The sequence below is a fragment of the Pinus tabuliformis genome, chromosome 2_1 (assembly GCF_031772625.1).
Source record: "Pinus tabuliformis cultivar Carrire ecotype Pingquan chromosome 2_1, CPIR1, whole genome shotgun sequence".
Lineage (NCBI taxonomy): Eukaryota > Viridiplantae > Streptophyta > Pinopsida > Pinales > Pinaceae > Pinus > Pinus tabuliformis.
The window spans coordinates 961,470,673-961,485,851 of record NC_142299.1 but is presented as its reverse complement, the minus strand read 5'-3'; the positions used below and the strand labels follow the sequence as shown (position 1 = coordinate 961,485,851).

Below are 15,179 nucleotides of genomic sequence, written 5' to 3'. Positions count from 1 at the left end.
AAGGTTTCATACTGTATACCTCATGGATACACTTGTCACTAATCAACATAAGTAAATCTGTGCTCTTAAAGGTACATACATAAATCTTTAATTAACACGGGGACTATTACTACTCAGTAGCATACATATAACAATGAGAGAGTGAAACTGGTAGCTTCATCACACAATTTCAGTAGAAAAGAAACATACATGAAGTTAAATAAAAAGAGGAAAACATATTTCTCATTGCTCTGATAGGAATCAACATAATAGTTTTATTAGTCCTTGAAGAGTCCAAATCACCAGTCCATTTACATTCAACAATGGATCGCTCAAGTCCCTCATGAACAGGCAATTAGAACCAAAAGTGGAATCACAAAATTTGGACCCCTTGGTTGCAGAATTATAGAACCTTTATTAAGTGTTTCTTCCCTCTTTTTATAAGGAGAGGGAGAGCTTTCAAAATTAGTTACAAAATATCTCAACGATAGCTCTAGCTGTTTGATTGACTAGTTGTCTCAACGTACCATAGCTCTGTTGACCAAATGATTACAATCAAGATTTGATTCCTTTCTTTAAAATTCAAGAAATACAGAATAAAAGAAAAAGGAAAAACTGAATGATGATAAGAGGAAAATATCCTTATGCCATTCCTGAGATTGCCCCTGATCAGGCCACGTCTTTTCCTTGGTGTGCCTCTCCTTCTGCTCGGATGGTTCCTATCGCTTTTGGTTTCAACAACTTTAATTCTTTACTTACAGGAGCCAGAAGCGATCACTCATGATGGCCACAGATTCTAAACAGAACGACCAACTCATCTGTCACCTTTCCTTTCTTTATCAATCCCCTGGAATTGAACATGCCCTTTGAAATAGTTATACAATTGTATCGGAGCTCGGAGATCAGAGGTTTTAAGCTGAACATAATCTATAAAACTAGTGTAGATCATTTATTTTATCTTGTAGTCGGCTTGAAGGAGATGCTTTTGATTGGTCTTGTAGGGCCTTCTTATTCTTTTAATGACCCATACAAAAATGTAACTTGCCCAGGAAGGGTCCTTCATACATGACATTGACTCAATTTGACTTTATGACCAATCCTAAGGTCTCATAATGGGAGCCTTACCTAAAACCAAAATTCCTTGCTCATGAAACATGTTGTCACTTTTTCTAGCACCTGTAGCACAAGTGATTCAGGCGATATAGAAGCTTCCTAGAGACAACCTCTGGGTTGATTGTAGACCAGTTCCTAGGACATATTAAAGAGAGGAGTGCTTTTGGATATTATGAGTAGGGCTTTCTGTTGCACTCCAATTGTCACGTAGTTGGAAAATATAATGAAAGGGGATTGGTTCAATAGTCCTTCATCAAGGTAAACTCAAGCCAATACATGGATCTAAATGCATAAGGGGTAAATGGGGCCAATCTCAAAGAGAAATGTTTGGTTCTGGTAGCCGACACACAACAATAAACAACTTAATATTGGAGTTGTAGTAAAATGAAGAGGAGTAGAGAAAGGAGGGAATTCGATGCATAGAGATGGGAACAATACAGAATCCCAAGCAACAATATTCCGACAAAAGTATGGAAGACTAAAGAGGTGGAATGACAATAATTGTGGAGCGTGAATTAAGGTTTCATACTGTATACCTCATGGATACACTTGTCACTAATCAACATAAGTAAATCTGTGCTCTTAAAGGTACATACATAAATCTTTAATTAACACGGGGACTATTACTACTCAGTAGCATACATATAACAATGAGAGAGTGAAACTGGTAGCTTCATCACACAATTTCAGTAGAAAAGAAACATACATGAAGTTAAATAAAAAGAGGAAAACATATTGCTTATTGCTCTGATAGGAATCAACATAATAGTTTCATTAGTCCTTGAAGAGTCCAAATCACCAGTCCATTTACATTCAACAATGGATCGCTCAAGCCCCTCATGAACAGGCAATTAGAACCAAAAGTGGAATCACAAAATTTGGACCCCTTGGTTGCAGAATTCTAGAACCTTTATTAAGTGTTTCTTCCCTCTTTTTATAAGGAGAGGGAGAGCTTTCAAAATTAGTTACAAAATATCTCAACGATAGCTCTAGCTGTTTGATTGACTAGTTGTCTCAACGTACCATAGCTCTGTTGACCAAATGATTACAATCAAGATTTGATTCCTTTCTTTAAAATTCAAGAAATACATAATAAAAGAAAAAGGAAAAACTGAATGATGATAAGAGGAAAATATCCTTATGCCATTCCTAAGATTGCCCCTGATCAGGCCACGTCTTTTCCTTGGTGTGCCTCTCCTTCTGCTCGGATGGTTCCTATCGCTTTTGGTTTCAACAACTTTAATTCTTTACTTACAGGAGCCAGAAGTGATCACTCATGATGGCCACAGATTCTAAACAGAACGACCAACTCATCTGTCACCTTTCCTTTCTTTATCAATCCCCTGGAATTGAACATGCCCTTTGAAATAGTTATACAGTTGTATCGGAGCTCGGAGATCAGAGGTTTTAAGCTGAACATAATCTATAAAACTACGATCGCAAATCTCCTTTGGCCACCTCTGCCTTATCCCCTTGCACTCTGTTTCTTTGGTATTTTAAGTTTTGTGACCAAAGGGTGAAATTGTAGGCCCATATCTCAGAGCCTAACAAAATCAGAGCTTTTATGTGGTATACCACTTGATAATATGCGGGGGTGAAACCTTTCAATATGCCTAGCCCTGGGGACTTAGGTGGAAATTTCATGATTGGGGCCTGGGGACTTAGGGCCAAAGCCTTTTGGGGTTTAAACCCTTGGATGGAACAAGGGTCGATTCTTTAAAGCATTACTATATTACAACGGTCCAAACATACAACCCATAAGACCATGACACATATGCGCCTTGGCCCTGTTGAATATTGGAACTCAACAATCAATGATTTGATAACATTGTATTTGGTTGCGCCTCCAAAAAATGCGATCTCCGACGAGTGACGTGGCCTGGTCCATGTGGAGAGGGAATAAGGGAGGGCCCACGTGAAAGCTCTTAACATATATATCATTTATTAACTTTCTCCACTTTATAAAAAAACCTTTATCAACTCCTCCGTCCAACCATTGGTTTTGATACATAAAACACACATATTCATGCGACATGCCTTATGCCACCTGTCCACCTCGGTTTGGGCCCATGATATCGAGTGTTTCCTCGATATGCATATCGGAAGAAACCCCTATATGCTCCTCTATAAAATGTTGATATCGCACTGTTTATGATCATTGCTATTTGATCACCCTTGGTTCTAAGCCCCGCACCTTTGCTTCTCTGTGACCTTGGGCCAACCCCCACTTCGGAGCCCTTCAATTAGAGTTTTTAAACCAAAGGTTTAAACTTGATACAATGATTTTCCTCATCCTCCAATATACAATCGTTGACGTGCCATGAACCTCTGGTCGTCGATATTCCATGACCTCCAATATTGCGGGACCTTTGATTTGTAGGACCTCCGATTTGCGGGACCTCCGATATGCGGGATCTCCAATTTGCAGAATCTCTGATTTGCTCTTCTTTCCTTCCTTTCAAAGGTGACAAAACCCCCAACTTCAACATGCCATATCTTCTGATCCAGAAGTCTATTTTCAGACTTCCACATACTGTTGGAAATCTTGTTCAGAGCACTTCCCAATGGAGAGGGCTAGATTTAGCTTTGAGTGCTTATGTGGCTTGGAAGATGGCTGCAAACTCCTCTACTCTTTTTCACTTTGGACAACTAAAAACACATTTTGCAGTGAGTGACAACAAAACCCATGAGACAAGCATTACAATAGTAATTTTATTTTTCTTCTTTGCATCAATTACATAAAATCACAATTACATGTGTCTATGAAGGCCGAACCTAGTTACACTTTTCAACAACTTAATGTTGCCATAGAACCCTGCAACTCCTTCAAAATTAAACAACTTTTTTTAATGCAAAGTGAAATGTAAAAGCTTCAATGCTATAGAAAGGAAATAAATGCTCAAAGGTAAATTCAAAGCTAGAAAATAAACCTATTTTATAACACGTTGAATCATAACAACAAGTCCCTTGCCAACCATAGGTTTACCTTATGTCAAGGAAGGAATTAATCACATTAATAGAAATATTATAAATACAAAAAATAAAATGTCCACGCCATAAATTCTACATGCAATAAAAAACAACTTTAAAGGTGCATTCATTGACAACATCTCAAAGCAACTGATGCCTAAGGAGGATTGATAAATCTCTTCTCTACAACTTGAATTAACTAAGAAGAATGATTGACTTTTTTCATCAAATCTAAAATTACAAACTTTGATTTGTAGCTCTTTACCCCTAGTTGTAAGCAAGTTTCAAAACCTACGATTGTCTACCCTAACTAAGCTACATATGAGCATACTTATACTAAGAGAGCCTTGGGTTCTTGTTGAGAAATTCGAGGCTATGCATTACACCCTTACCACTAAATTTGTGATTTTCATCCTCATTAGTTAAGGTGGCTTGTTGAGGAACATGATCTAGAAGTGCATGATCCTTCTTTAATGCAAAAACAAGTGATTTGCTAGAGAGACCATGGCACCACTCTTCCTTGTGGCCTTTTATATTAAATGGGTTGTTGTAGAGTATGTAATCATCTCCCTCCTTCCTAAGTTGGAACAAGTGGCCTGCTAGGGAATCCATGGTGCCACTCTTCTCCCTAGTTTGGTACATTAAATGAACTATTGTACAGTGCATGGACATCTCCTCCCTTCTTAAGCTGGATCATTATAGATCATGTCTTTGTAACCTGATTGTTTCCTTGTTCAGGTTGTTAGGTGTAATGTCCCCTAATAAAATGTTCTAACCAAACACACAATTTCTTAAATTTTAGATTTCAAACATTTTTTTAAACACTTTGCTCGTAAGCAAATATGAAGCCTTCATAGAAAATATACCACAAGCAAGATTACCACAGTAACAATAATAACACAACCAACAAATAAAATTTTCACAGGAAAAACTTCGCCAACTAAATCCGATTTATGATTATGTAAGGCAACCCATTTTAGATACAACAAAAATAGTTTCTGGAAACCTGTGAGCGGCCTTGGAAAATGGCACAAATTTTGTTTGGGAATAAGAAGAAGATGGTAGCTCTGAAATACTCCTGAAAAACTATTGTAAATCATTTTTCTAGGACAACTTGTTGAGTTGAGTCGATCTCCCTTGAGATGCCACCAACTAACAAATATATTGGCTTAATTTGTTGAATGAAATGTGCTAAGTTTGGATAATAAATAAGGTTGGACAACCTCTCCCTCTTCATCAATAAATCCCTATGAAAAATTTGAGTGATTCTTCCTTATGATAATTTAGGGTGGATTTGTTTCACCATTGAAACTGATTCTCTTAAGGGTTTTACCCCCACACCCCCCCCCCCCCCCCCCTCCACACTCAAAAGCTACAAGATCTCTCCAAATCGACTTGAGAAAATAATCAGACATGCCCAAAGAGAGAGCTCCAATCTCTCTTTTATTATCAAAATACCATAGGTCTATACCATGGGTCATTAGAATACCAAGGTTCTCTCTTTTACAACCTTGTTTTCCCTTTGACCCTTCTTTTTACCATTTTACCTCTTCCCACTCAATTAAATAATATAAAGTGACTTTATAAAGTTTTCCTTGCTTTTTCTCCCATAGTCACTTAATAACACCTTTTTAATTTAATTATTCAATGTCACTTTTACATGTCGTTTTTTTCACCCAAATGACATTTAAACAATTAAATTAATTGATCCCGTTTTTACAGCCTATAGCCTATGGGAATCAAATAGGTTACTAAATTGTTCCCTAGAAGTGATCACTCAGACAGAGACATTACAGGTCCTCCCTTCTTCAGATTGCTTGCCCTCAAGCAACCCATAACCTACATATCAATACCAAGATCCCAGATATGTCTGTAGAATGCTCCAACATATATTTGTTGTACCATCCTAATACAGCTAAACCCAACATCACTATCACATTTTTCTATACTTTGAAGCAATCCACTATAATATAAACCATCCCTCTAAAATATCCCTAGATCCTAAGGCCACATTGGGAAATTGACATTCCCATTACCTAAAGACATTATCCCATATACATTTCATTTCTCTGCATCCTAACATTGTATCCACCCTGTAGAAGTAAACTAGGAGCCCTACAAGTTATGTGTTCACATTTCGAAGGAGAAACCACCCCCTTCCAAGGTGATGTATAAAATCCGTTATGCTAACCATCCTTCCATTCTTATGTATCATTGAAGATGCAATCAAATCATCTATATGTCGGCTGAAAGAAAAAATATATGTACACCTTGCAATGTAATCAATGTGAAAGGCACTATCAGACTTTATTGGAATTCTTGAACCGTAGCTAGGTTTCCATAAAGCTTAATTTTCATCGCATGAGCCCATAGGAATACCAAAAATCAAGTCATGAGAAGGTATTTTTGCATCAAACATGGAAGACGTGTCATCATGCAAAAACTCATAATCAAGCCCAAAGGAATTTTACTCATGATGGTTTCCCCAAGAGTTAAAATCAGGACAAATCTTTAGGCTTGCAAAGCTCCTATAGTAATGGAGTAATTCTTCTTCTTGTCTCTTACTCCCACCATGTTTCTACTTCTCCACTCTAATATAACTGCAAACTGAAAATATATTATTAGAAAATTGAGCACAAATGCTTCTACTTTTTCCTCTGTTATTGCAATCATCCTCAAATCCAACAACTCTCTTTAGAAGTTTTCATTGAAGTAAAGGACATTTCTCCTTCCAATACTCAAATCCCTTTGAATCCATATCACCTATAAGATTTTATATGGCAACTTTTGAGACATGCAACTTTCAAGTCAACAACATGGCAACTCTCAATGAGGGAAAGAGTGGAGACAACTCTACTTATAGATATACTTTTGCATAATTTTGATTCACAAAGTAGCCTCAATCGACACAAACCATACATGTGTTATTGCAAGCAAGCACTCTGTAATGTCCCTCAAGTCACACCCTAACATACCTTCAGTGGTTAAAGACAAATTGGCAAGTTATGGAGTATTCAAATGCTGTGCATACTGAGTGACAATCTCTTGTCGCATTTTCTCATCAAGGAGGTCAAATGTGATTGAAGAATAAAATTGGTTGATAAGAACAGGGTCACAATCTTGCCTCATGTTTGTAGCAACAATCATGACAACTTTCTTCTCATGTTCAAATCCATCTATCTATCTCAAAAGCATAGATAAGATCCTTCAAGTAACATCATGCATCTCTTGGTCACGAGTTATAGCAAAAGAATCAACCTCATCCAAAAAAATAATAGCACGATCAGGAAGTTCATTTACAATATTAAATATAGATCCCAATAACTGCTCACTTTCACCATAATACTTTGACATCACCACAACAAGCGAAGCGTACAAAAATGGAACACTTGCTTGGTTTGCAATGAACTATGCACAAGATGTTTTTCTTGTACCTGAAGGTCCTTTAAAGAGTATTGCTCGAGGTGAATTATATTCAAATTTGCACCTAGTGCCTTTTCTATGTTATCATATATCTCTGTTCGTCGTAGAGCCAACAAGACATTGCCCTCTATTTCCCATTTTTGCTCATAGTATCTTGTTATATTGTCCCAAGATACCACATCCTTAGCAAAGTTTCCATAAGTTGCCTCTAGACCAATATCTTCACTCCCATGCCCTCTAATGCCTCTAAAGCCTTTCCATTAGAAGAAAAATTAGGTCTAGTGTTCTACTTTCCCCTTTGCTTTTGAGCATCCTCATGTTTCTTTTGTATAGCTCCTCTTTCTTTTGTGTTTCCATTAGTTATTCTTAATGCATTAATGAGGGTGCCAAGTCCCTTTACATTGAAAAGGGACCCTTTTTAGAAATTCAATTTTAGCATTGTTGGAGCCCATAAGTGGCTAAAACATAAGAACAAATTTTTTTCCATTGGTTTCCCTATGCCTTAATGGCTCTTACATATCATCAACTTTCTGATATGTCTCAATGCGCTTGTGAATAGATTGGTTTGGGTGTATCAATATTAATTGTCGAGAAACTACACTACCCCATGCATGAAAAATAATTTATGAGACACCCCCACTTTCATTGGTATTCAAGCATAGGCATGAAACCACATCCACAATCAAATGAGAAAGTTCATAGCTAGGAGGTACTTGAAGTCTTATTGCAACCTGTTGACCTTTAGCAACAATAGTGAAAGAATGAAGGATGACCCCTTAAACATCTAATTTTTTTAACCACTCCATTAATTTCTCAAGCTCATGGTGGACAACATTTTCCATATCCACATCATTTTCTATAGATAAGGATGTTTACATCCACATTAATAGTGCCATGGTGCTCATTATTGTTGGCTTCAACAAAAGCCATGTTAGATGTTGTACTAGCAAAAACGAATCATACACCATTTGTCATTGCCAAGATAGGGCCAAAGATATTGGGTAAACAATATGATGTTGAGTTCTTTGAACCTCTTGATCTACTTGCATTTGGGAAAGGATCCCACATAGGTGGTGTAACCATTTTGGGGTAAAGGGGATATTGAGTTCAGTAAGTGAATTCCTCATAGGTGAAGCACTCAGTGTCGAACTTTGGGAATACCAATCTTCACTTTTAAAATTGGGGCTTCTTGGAGATGTTGAATAAATGTTTATAGTTAAACCAAAATTTTCTTTGAAAAGAAAGCCTGACCTTCCATAATCTGGTGATTTTAGCTTACTTTCTACTTCATCAGGGTCCTTCTTCCTTACTGGCATCTTTACCATTTTTCTTGTGCATTGGTGATTGGGATGCCAAGGTCCTTTATAGGGAAAACACATGTTTTGTCTCCTAAGTTTATTCCTACTACCTTCATTATTTCTTGCACCAGAATAATTCTTTTCATTTGTATCAACTGATAATTAAGATTCCAACACCCCATAATGCTCTAGCAATTTTGTTAGATTCTTGTCACAGTTTTCAAAGTTTTGCAACAATTCTAATAGACACTCCTATTCGTTAAATGTTTTCATCTTTTTCACTGAAATAACTAATTCCCAACTCCAACTAACAGGAAGCACTTCTGAAAATTAATATTAAATTGAAAACCCCTTAGGCTAACAGGATGCACAACTTTGATACCACTGTAATGTCCCCTACTAAAATGTTTTAACCAAACTCACAGTTGATTGAATTTTAGCTTTCAGATATTTCGTTAAACACTCTGCTTGTAAACAAATATGAAGCCTTTACAACAAATATACCACAAGCAAGAATACCAAATTAACAATAATAACACAAAGCAACAAATAAAATATTTACAACAACAACTCAGTCAATTAAATCTAATTTATTAATATACAAGGCAAACCCTTTTAGATACTTTTTTTTTTAATGGAAACTTGTGAGTGGCCCTCGCAAATGGCAATATTTTTGCTAGGGAATAAGGATATGACAACTCTGAATTGCTCTTGACAAACTGTTGTAAATCACTTTGTTGGAGCAATTTGTTGAGTTGATTCGACCTCCCTTGAGAAGCCACAACCCAACAAATATATTGGTTCAATTTGCTAAATGAAATGTGTTGAGCTTGGATAATAAATAAAGCTAGACAACCTCTCCCTCTTTAGAAATGAATCCCTCAGAAGAATCTGAGTGTTTCTTCCTTATGATCAGCTAGGATGGATTTGTTTCACCACCAAAACCAATTCTCTTAAGGGTTTTATAGCCCCCTCTCCTCCCCAACACACACATACACACACAAGCTACAAGAGCTCTCCAAATCAACTTGAGAAAATAATCATGCATGCCCAAAGAGAGAGCTCCAATCTCTCTTTTATCATTAAAATACCACGAGTCTCTCCCTTTAACCTTTTCTATCTTTGACCCTTTCTTTTACCTTTTTACCTTTTCTCACTCACTTAAATAATATGAAGTGACTTTATAAAGTTTTACTTGCTTTTTCTTCCACAATCACTTAATAACATCTTTTTAGTTCAATTTTTCAATGCCACTTTTACATGATGCTTTTTCACATAAATACATTTAAAATTAATTGATCCCCCTTTTACAAACTATAGCCTATGATAATCAAATAAGATATTAAGTTGTTATCTAGAAGTGATTATTCAAAAAGGGACATTCCACTAAGGAAAGCAAATTGATGCCCTAGTCCTCTACTAACAACGCATTGTCTTCCTCATCACATTGGTGTGTGTATACTAGCTACAAACTTGGAAGGAAAACACTCACTACTTGTCCTTTCCCTATAGAATGTGAATGTCCTTAAGAGTCACAATACACATGCATGCATGTGCACACCATGTTAACATAAAAACATATTATCATAAAATAATCATGTGCCCTTACACTATAAGGGATGTATTAAAGGGTGATAATGTGGTTCTCAAACACAACTACATGTACCCGTTGTGCTACACAAAATAGACAACATGTGCCTCTTTTGCCACATAGGCTAGACCACATGCACCACATTAACTTGACATCTTACATCATTTAAAGTAGAGAGTATACATAACTTATACCACACAAAGTAGACAACATGCACCACTTGTGCCATATAGACCAAAGAACACTCATCACATATACCATCACACATACCACAAAAGTGATAGGACCATTGCCTTAGTACCAAGGAAAAATTTACACACCAATAACTCAATTCGTCAATGTCTGTGATCAAACACATGGAGTTTAAAGTTGGATGTCATTCATAATAGTATTTATTCCAACTATAAAGTATTCAAGATAATGCATAGATTGAAGGGAGAATGAATAAAAGAAAGACATAGTCTAACTTATAGACAAAATAATATTTTTCACAGAATCCAGTGATACAATTTCAAGCAAGATTGTGATTTTTTTTTTGTTTAAAAAACATTTTAGAATGCATAAATTGATTCAACACTGTGAAAAACCCTTAAGGCACTTGAATTTGATAGATTAAACAATTTAAACTCAAGTTTTTAAAAATCTTTATTGGATTTTAGTTAAAATTAACCAGAAAAAATGCCCTAAGAAAGGCCATTATGTCTATAAGTTAGATTATGCCTAAAAGAAATTGGTTAAAGAAGAAGAAAAAACCACTTAGATCACAAAATATGTAATACTCGCAACATATTAACTATACATTATGCACCACTCAATCTAGACAACATACACTACTTGGACCACACAAAGTATACAATAATAGATAACACATGCCATATAAATTAAACAACATTTGGTAGGGACCATTCCTTTGGTGTCAAGGAAACAATTACATACCTACAACTCAATTTGTTAAGTTCCATGTCTAAGCATATAGACTTTAAAGTGAAAATTTAGACACTATATTATTGCACCAGAGGCGCTCTCCAACCCAATATGGTATATATGTTCTAATGCAATGTCCTATAAACATTTAACTTGGTCAAAATAAAACAAATATAAAATAACAAAATAAAATAACACTATAGAAAAATGACACATGGTATTAAGAACCCATAGCACTGACCCATGGTATTCGTGTGGAATATAATCTATTTATAGGGGGAATGAAACGGCCTAGATTCATCTTAACTAGCCAAGAGGCTCTTTCTAGCCCCAATATTATAGAGATGTTGCAGTGTCGTGTCCTAATTTTGACTCGGTCAAAATAAAATAAAATAAAAAAGAACATATCTCTTGAGATACAAATCTCTTTTAGAGTGAAAAGAGATTTGATCCTTTTTAATTTAAGGCTTGGTATATCGTGAATTAAAATGAATCTAGGCTAAACAAACTTAATTTAGAAATTATAATAAAATCTAATGCATATGTGATAATATTGATAATAATTACTATTTTTAAAATGTTTTGTATCCTCATCCAAAATGACACACTATCAATATATATTAAAGTGATACGTTCTTTTATCTAGAAATAGTCTAGATTCATCTTAATTTTGAATCTACCTAGAGTGGAGAGGGATCAAATCTATTTTCACTCTAAAAGATGCTTGCACCTCAAGAAATTTGATCTCTCAATGCTTGGTTGATTAGGAGTTAAGATGAATCTAGGATGGTAGACATAAGAGGACAAGATAAGACATTATAATATCTCTCTCAACCCTTGGTAGATTAGGAGTTAAGATGAATCTATAATGATAGAAATAAGAGGACAAGATAAGCCATTACAATATCTCTTCAACGTTGCTCAACAATCCCTCTTGATGCAATTACTTAAAACGTAGTCTAAAGAGGTATCATTTTTGCCTTGAAAAACAATAAAAATTCTGATACAATTTTCATAAAATGCAGCAAATTCTTTTGGAAATCCAAGTTTTAATTAAAAAACGCTCTTACTTAAAACACATCTTTAACCTAAAAAAAATTATTCCAACGAAGAACCAAAAGAGAATAAAAGAATCATGAAAATTGTCCCAACCAGAAAAAAACCAAAAGAAAAGACTCATGTGAACAAAAATATCCCATAATGATCATGGAAAGCTTCCATGATCTCCGCTGATTCGATAACAAATGTCATTTGTCCCCCGATGTTGCATGTGAACGGGAAAGCAGTCACATAAAGTGCTACCGCTGACAAGTTGCCAGTAGAGAGAGCGCGCCCAGGGCAGGGCAAGGGTTAGCGCACGTCACAGAGTTCACAGAGAGGAGACTTTACAGAAGCAGTGCCATACAGTTCAGAGAGGAGGAACTCACAGAAGCCGTGAAAACCCTTGAAAAAATCGCGCGAGGGTTGTGATCTCTGGACCTACGGGCGTAGAATTGATGAAGGAATTCGATTGGCAAGGCGAGAGGGGGGAGGATGCGTGTAGCATAGAGATCTCAGTAGTAATGGAGATGGGAGACGAGGAGGACGAGGAGGCGGCCGCGGCTGCTTTTAGAGCGGTAGCTTCGCCATCAGCTGCCACCGCCGCTCTTGCGGACGAGAACGCCATCCACCAAACCCTGGTTTCCCCTGGCGCCAGCTCCATGGACGACGACTCAGACGCCGATCACGAACAGATGGTGGCCACGACGGCCTCGCCTTACCCGTCGATGGGCGTGGTAGATCCGGAGCCCCATGTGTCCACCCAATTCTACACCTTTAACAGGGAGTCGCACCACCTGATGGTGCAGTGCCTTCTGCAGTCGCGCTACGCCATGCCTGACGAGATCCGTGGCGCCACCTCTCCGTCAGTGCTGGCCTCCTGGCGGGGCGTGTGGAAGGACCGCAACGAGGACACCGCCTACCTGACGGGGTGGAAGCGCATCCAGGATAAGCTCGCCGCTCGCCTCGACGACCATGGCAACGAGATCCTTTGCTTCAAGAATAACCCCCATCAGTGCGTTCCCCACATCAACCAGTGGCAGGACATAGCCATGGCCTTCCACGCCGATACCGACACTGACAACACCTTCAGCTTCAGCCATCTCCCACTAAAGGACACCATCGACAAGATCAAACAGGTATGGACCGTCGGTGCCAAGTTCTATGGTATTCCTGAATCCTATATCCGAGTTTGCATTGCTTCCTGTTCCGTTTGCCAATCCGATGCGGGCAACGTTTCCCACCCGCGTTCCAAGCGGAGGCGATTTGAGTACACCGAGTCCTTTGAGGTCCCCGCCAAAGAGGTACCCCAGAAGCTCCAGCAACTTGCTGCTAAACATAAGGTGGTTCTGTGTATCCGTCAGAAGTATATTCGCTACAAGCCTTTCATGGCCGAGGTGAAGGATTATTGCTGTCATAGAGCTGGGGAACCCAACACGAAGAAGCCTGGGGTTTTGAAGCGGAAGCGCTATAGTTCCAAGCGCTGCGGATGCGGGTTCCGGATCAGGGCAATCGTGCCTATCAAGGATTATAATCAGAGAGACAGGACATTTGCCTATGAGGACGAAGGGAAGGCGGTCTTTAAGCTCTATGCCGTGCATTCTGGGCATGAACCAGGTCCGCACGAAGGAAGTGCCAGGATCATACACAGGTTCGTAGGGCCGGCGAACTCGGCAATCGAACAAGGGACCGTGTATATTAATGAGGAAGGGGATGATTTTGAAGTGATCGAGAAGGAAGGGCAGGATTTGTGTTCGGCCGTTATGAAACAGATAGAGGAGTTAAAGATGGAACTTGGGTATTTGGAGGGGAAGGTCACTAACATGGCAGAGGATTTATTGGTACCTCTGTCACAAGATCTATGTGTAGTTACTCAGAGGTTGAGGATTGTTGAAGAGGCATCGAGATCTGATGAAATGATCGTTGATAAACAACATTCAGATGAATTGTTTTTAAGAGATCCGGGAGGACTGAATGAATGGGGTGATAGCCCTCACAACAAGAACAAGGAAGCAGCTGAGATGATTCGGGAAGACAACAGCACTTTTCAGACAACAGTTGATGGTATGTCTCGTCAGTCCCCGCGTCAGAGACTGGGACGCAAGAAAATGCCAAGGGACTATAACAATAGCAGTTCTGATAAATGGCCTCTTTCCGTCAAAGAGGCTTACGATCAATTTGATGAGAAAAGTTTACTTGTTTGTGAAGACACTAAGCTCTGTAGGACATCAGATGCCGATATTAGGGATGCTGATACAGTAGTTGATGATGGTCATCTTGTTGGTTTGCATGTGGATGGCTATTATCAAGACAATATTAAGTGGTATGAAGGTATGTCCTGTGGTTTGGACCCGAGTGTAGACTGTGGTGACAGCTTGGCTCAAGCTGCTCAGGAAGGTTTTAGACATGCCATTGTTTAAAGGCATTTATTGTGAACATCACTGCCTGAGATCTTTCTTTGTGGTTATCCGAAAAATTTGATCATGTATTTAGCAGCAGTTATTTATACAAGCAATCCATCTGGTTTTGCCCCTTGCTTTTGAAATTTGTGACTTCACCCAAAACCCTTTTTGATAACAAACCTCATCCACCATCTTTGCAACTTGATTTTATTTTGGATTTTGACCTGGTTAGGTTCAGGGCTAAAATGTAGCTCAGTGCTTATTAGGCACTCATGTTCTTACCGCAATCTAGATTTCCAAATAGCTTTTAATGCTGCATTTTACCATCCGTTGTTATTCTTCCTTAGCATAAGAATTTTTCAAAATGATTTTGGCAGTAGTGTTAATCAACATTACCCCCCCTACCCCCATACATGCAGGTTCTTTGCCACACTTTCCCCA

At 38.0% G+C, this 15,179-nt stretch overlaps 1 protein-coding gene across 1 annotated transcript; it reads left to right on the top strand.

Moving 5' to 3' along the window:
• Window positions 1-12,537: 12,537 nt before the first annotated feature.
• On the top strand, window positions 12,538-14,881 carry LOC149203840 (uncharacterized). Its single transcript, XM_089403590.1, has one exon. The coding sequence runs from the start codon at window positions 12,795-12,797 to the stop codon at window positions 14,754-14,756; it is 1,962 nt and encodes a 653-aa protein (XP_089259716.1). The 5' UTR covers window positions 12,538-12,794; the 3' UTR covers window positions 14,757-14,881.
• Window positions 14,882-15,179: the final 298 nt, after the last annotated feature.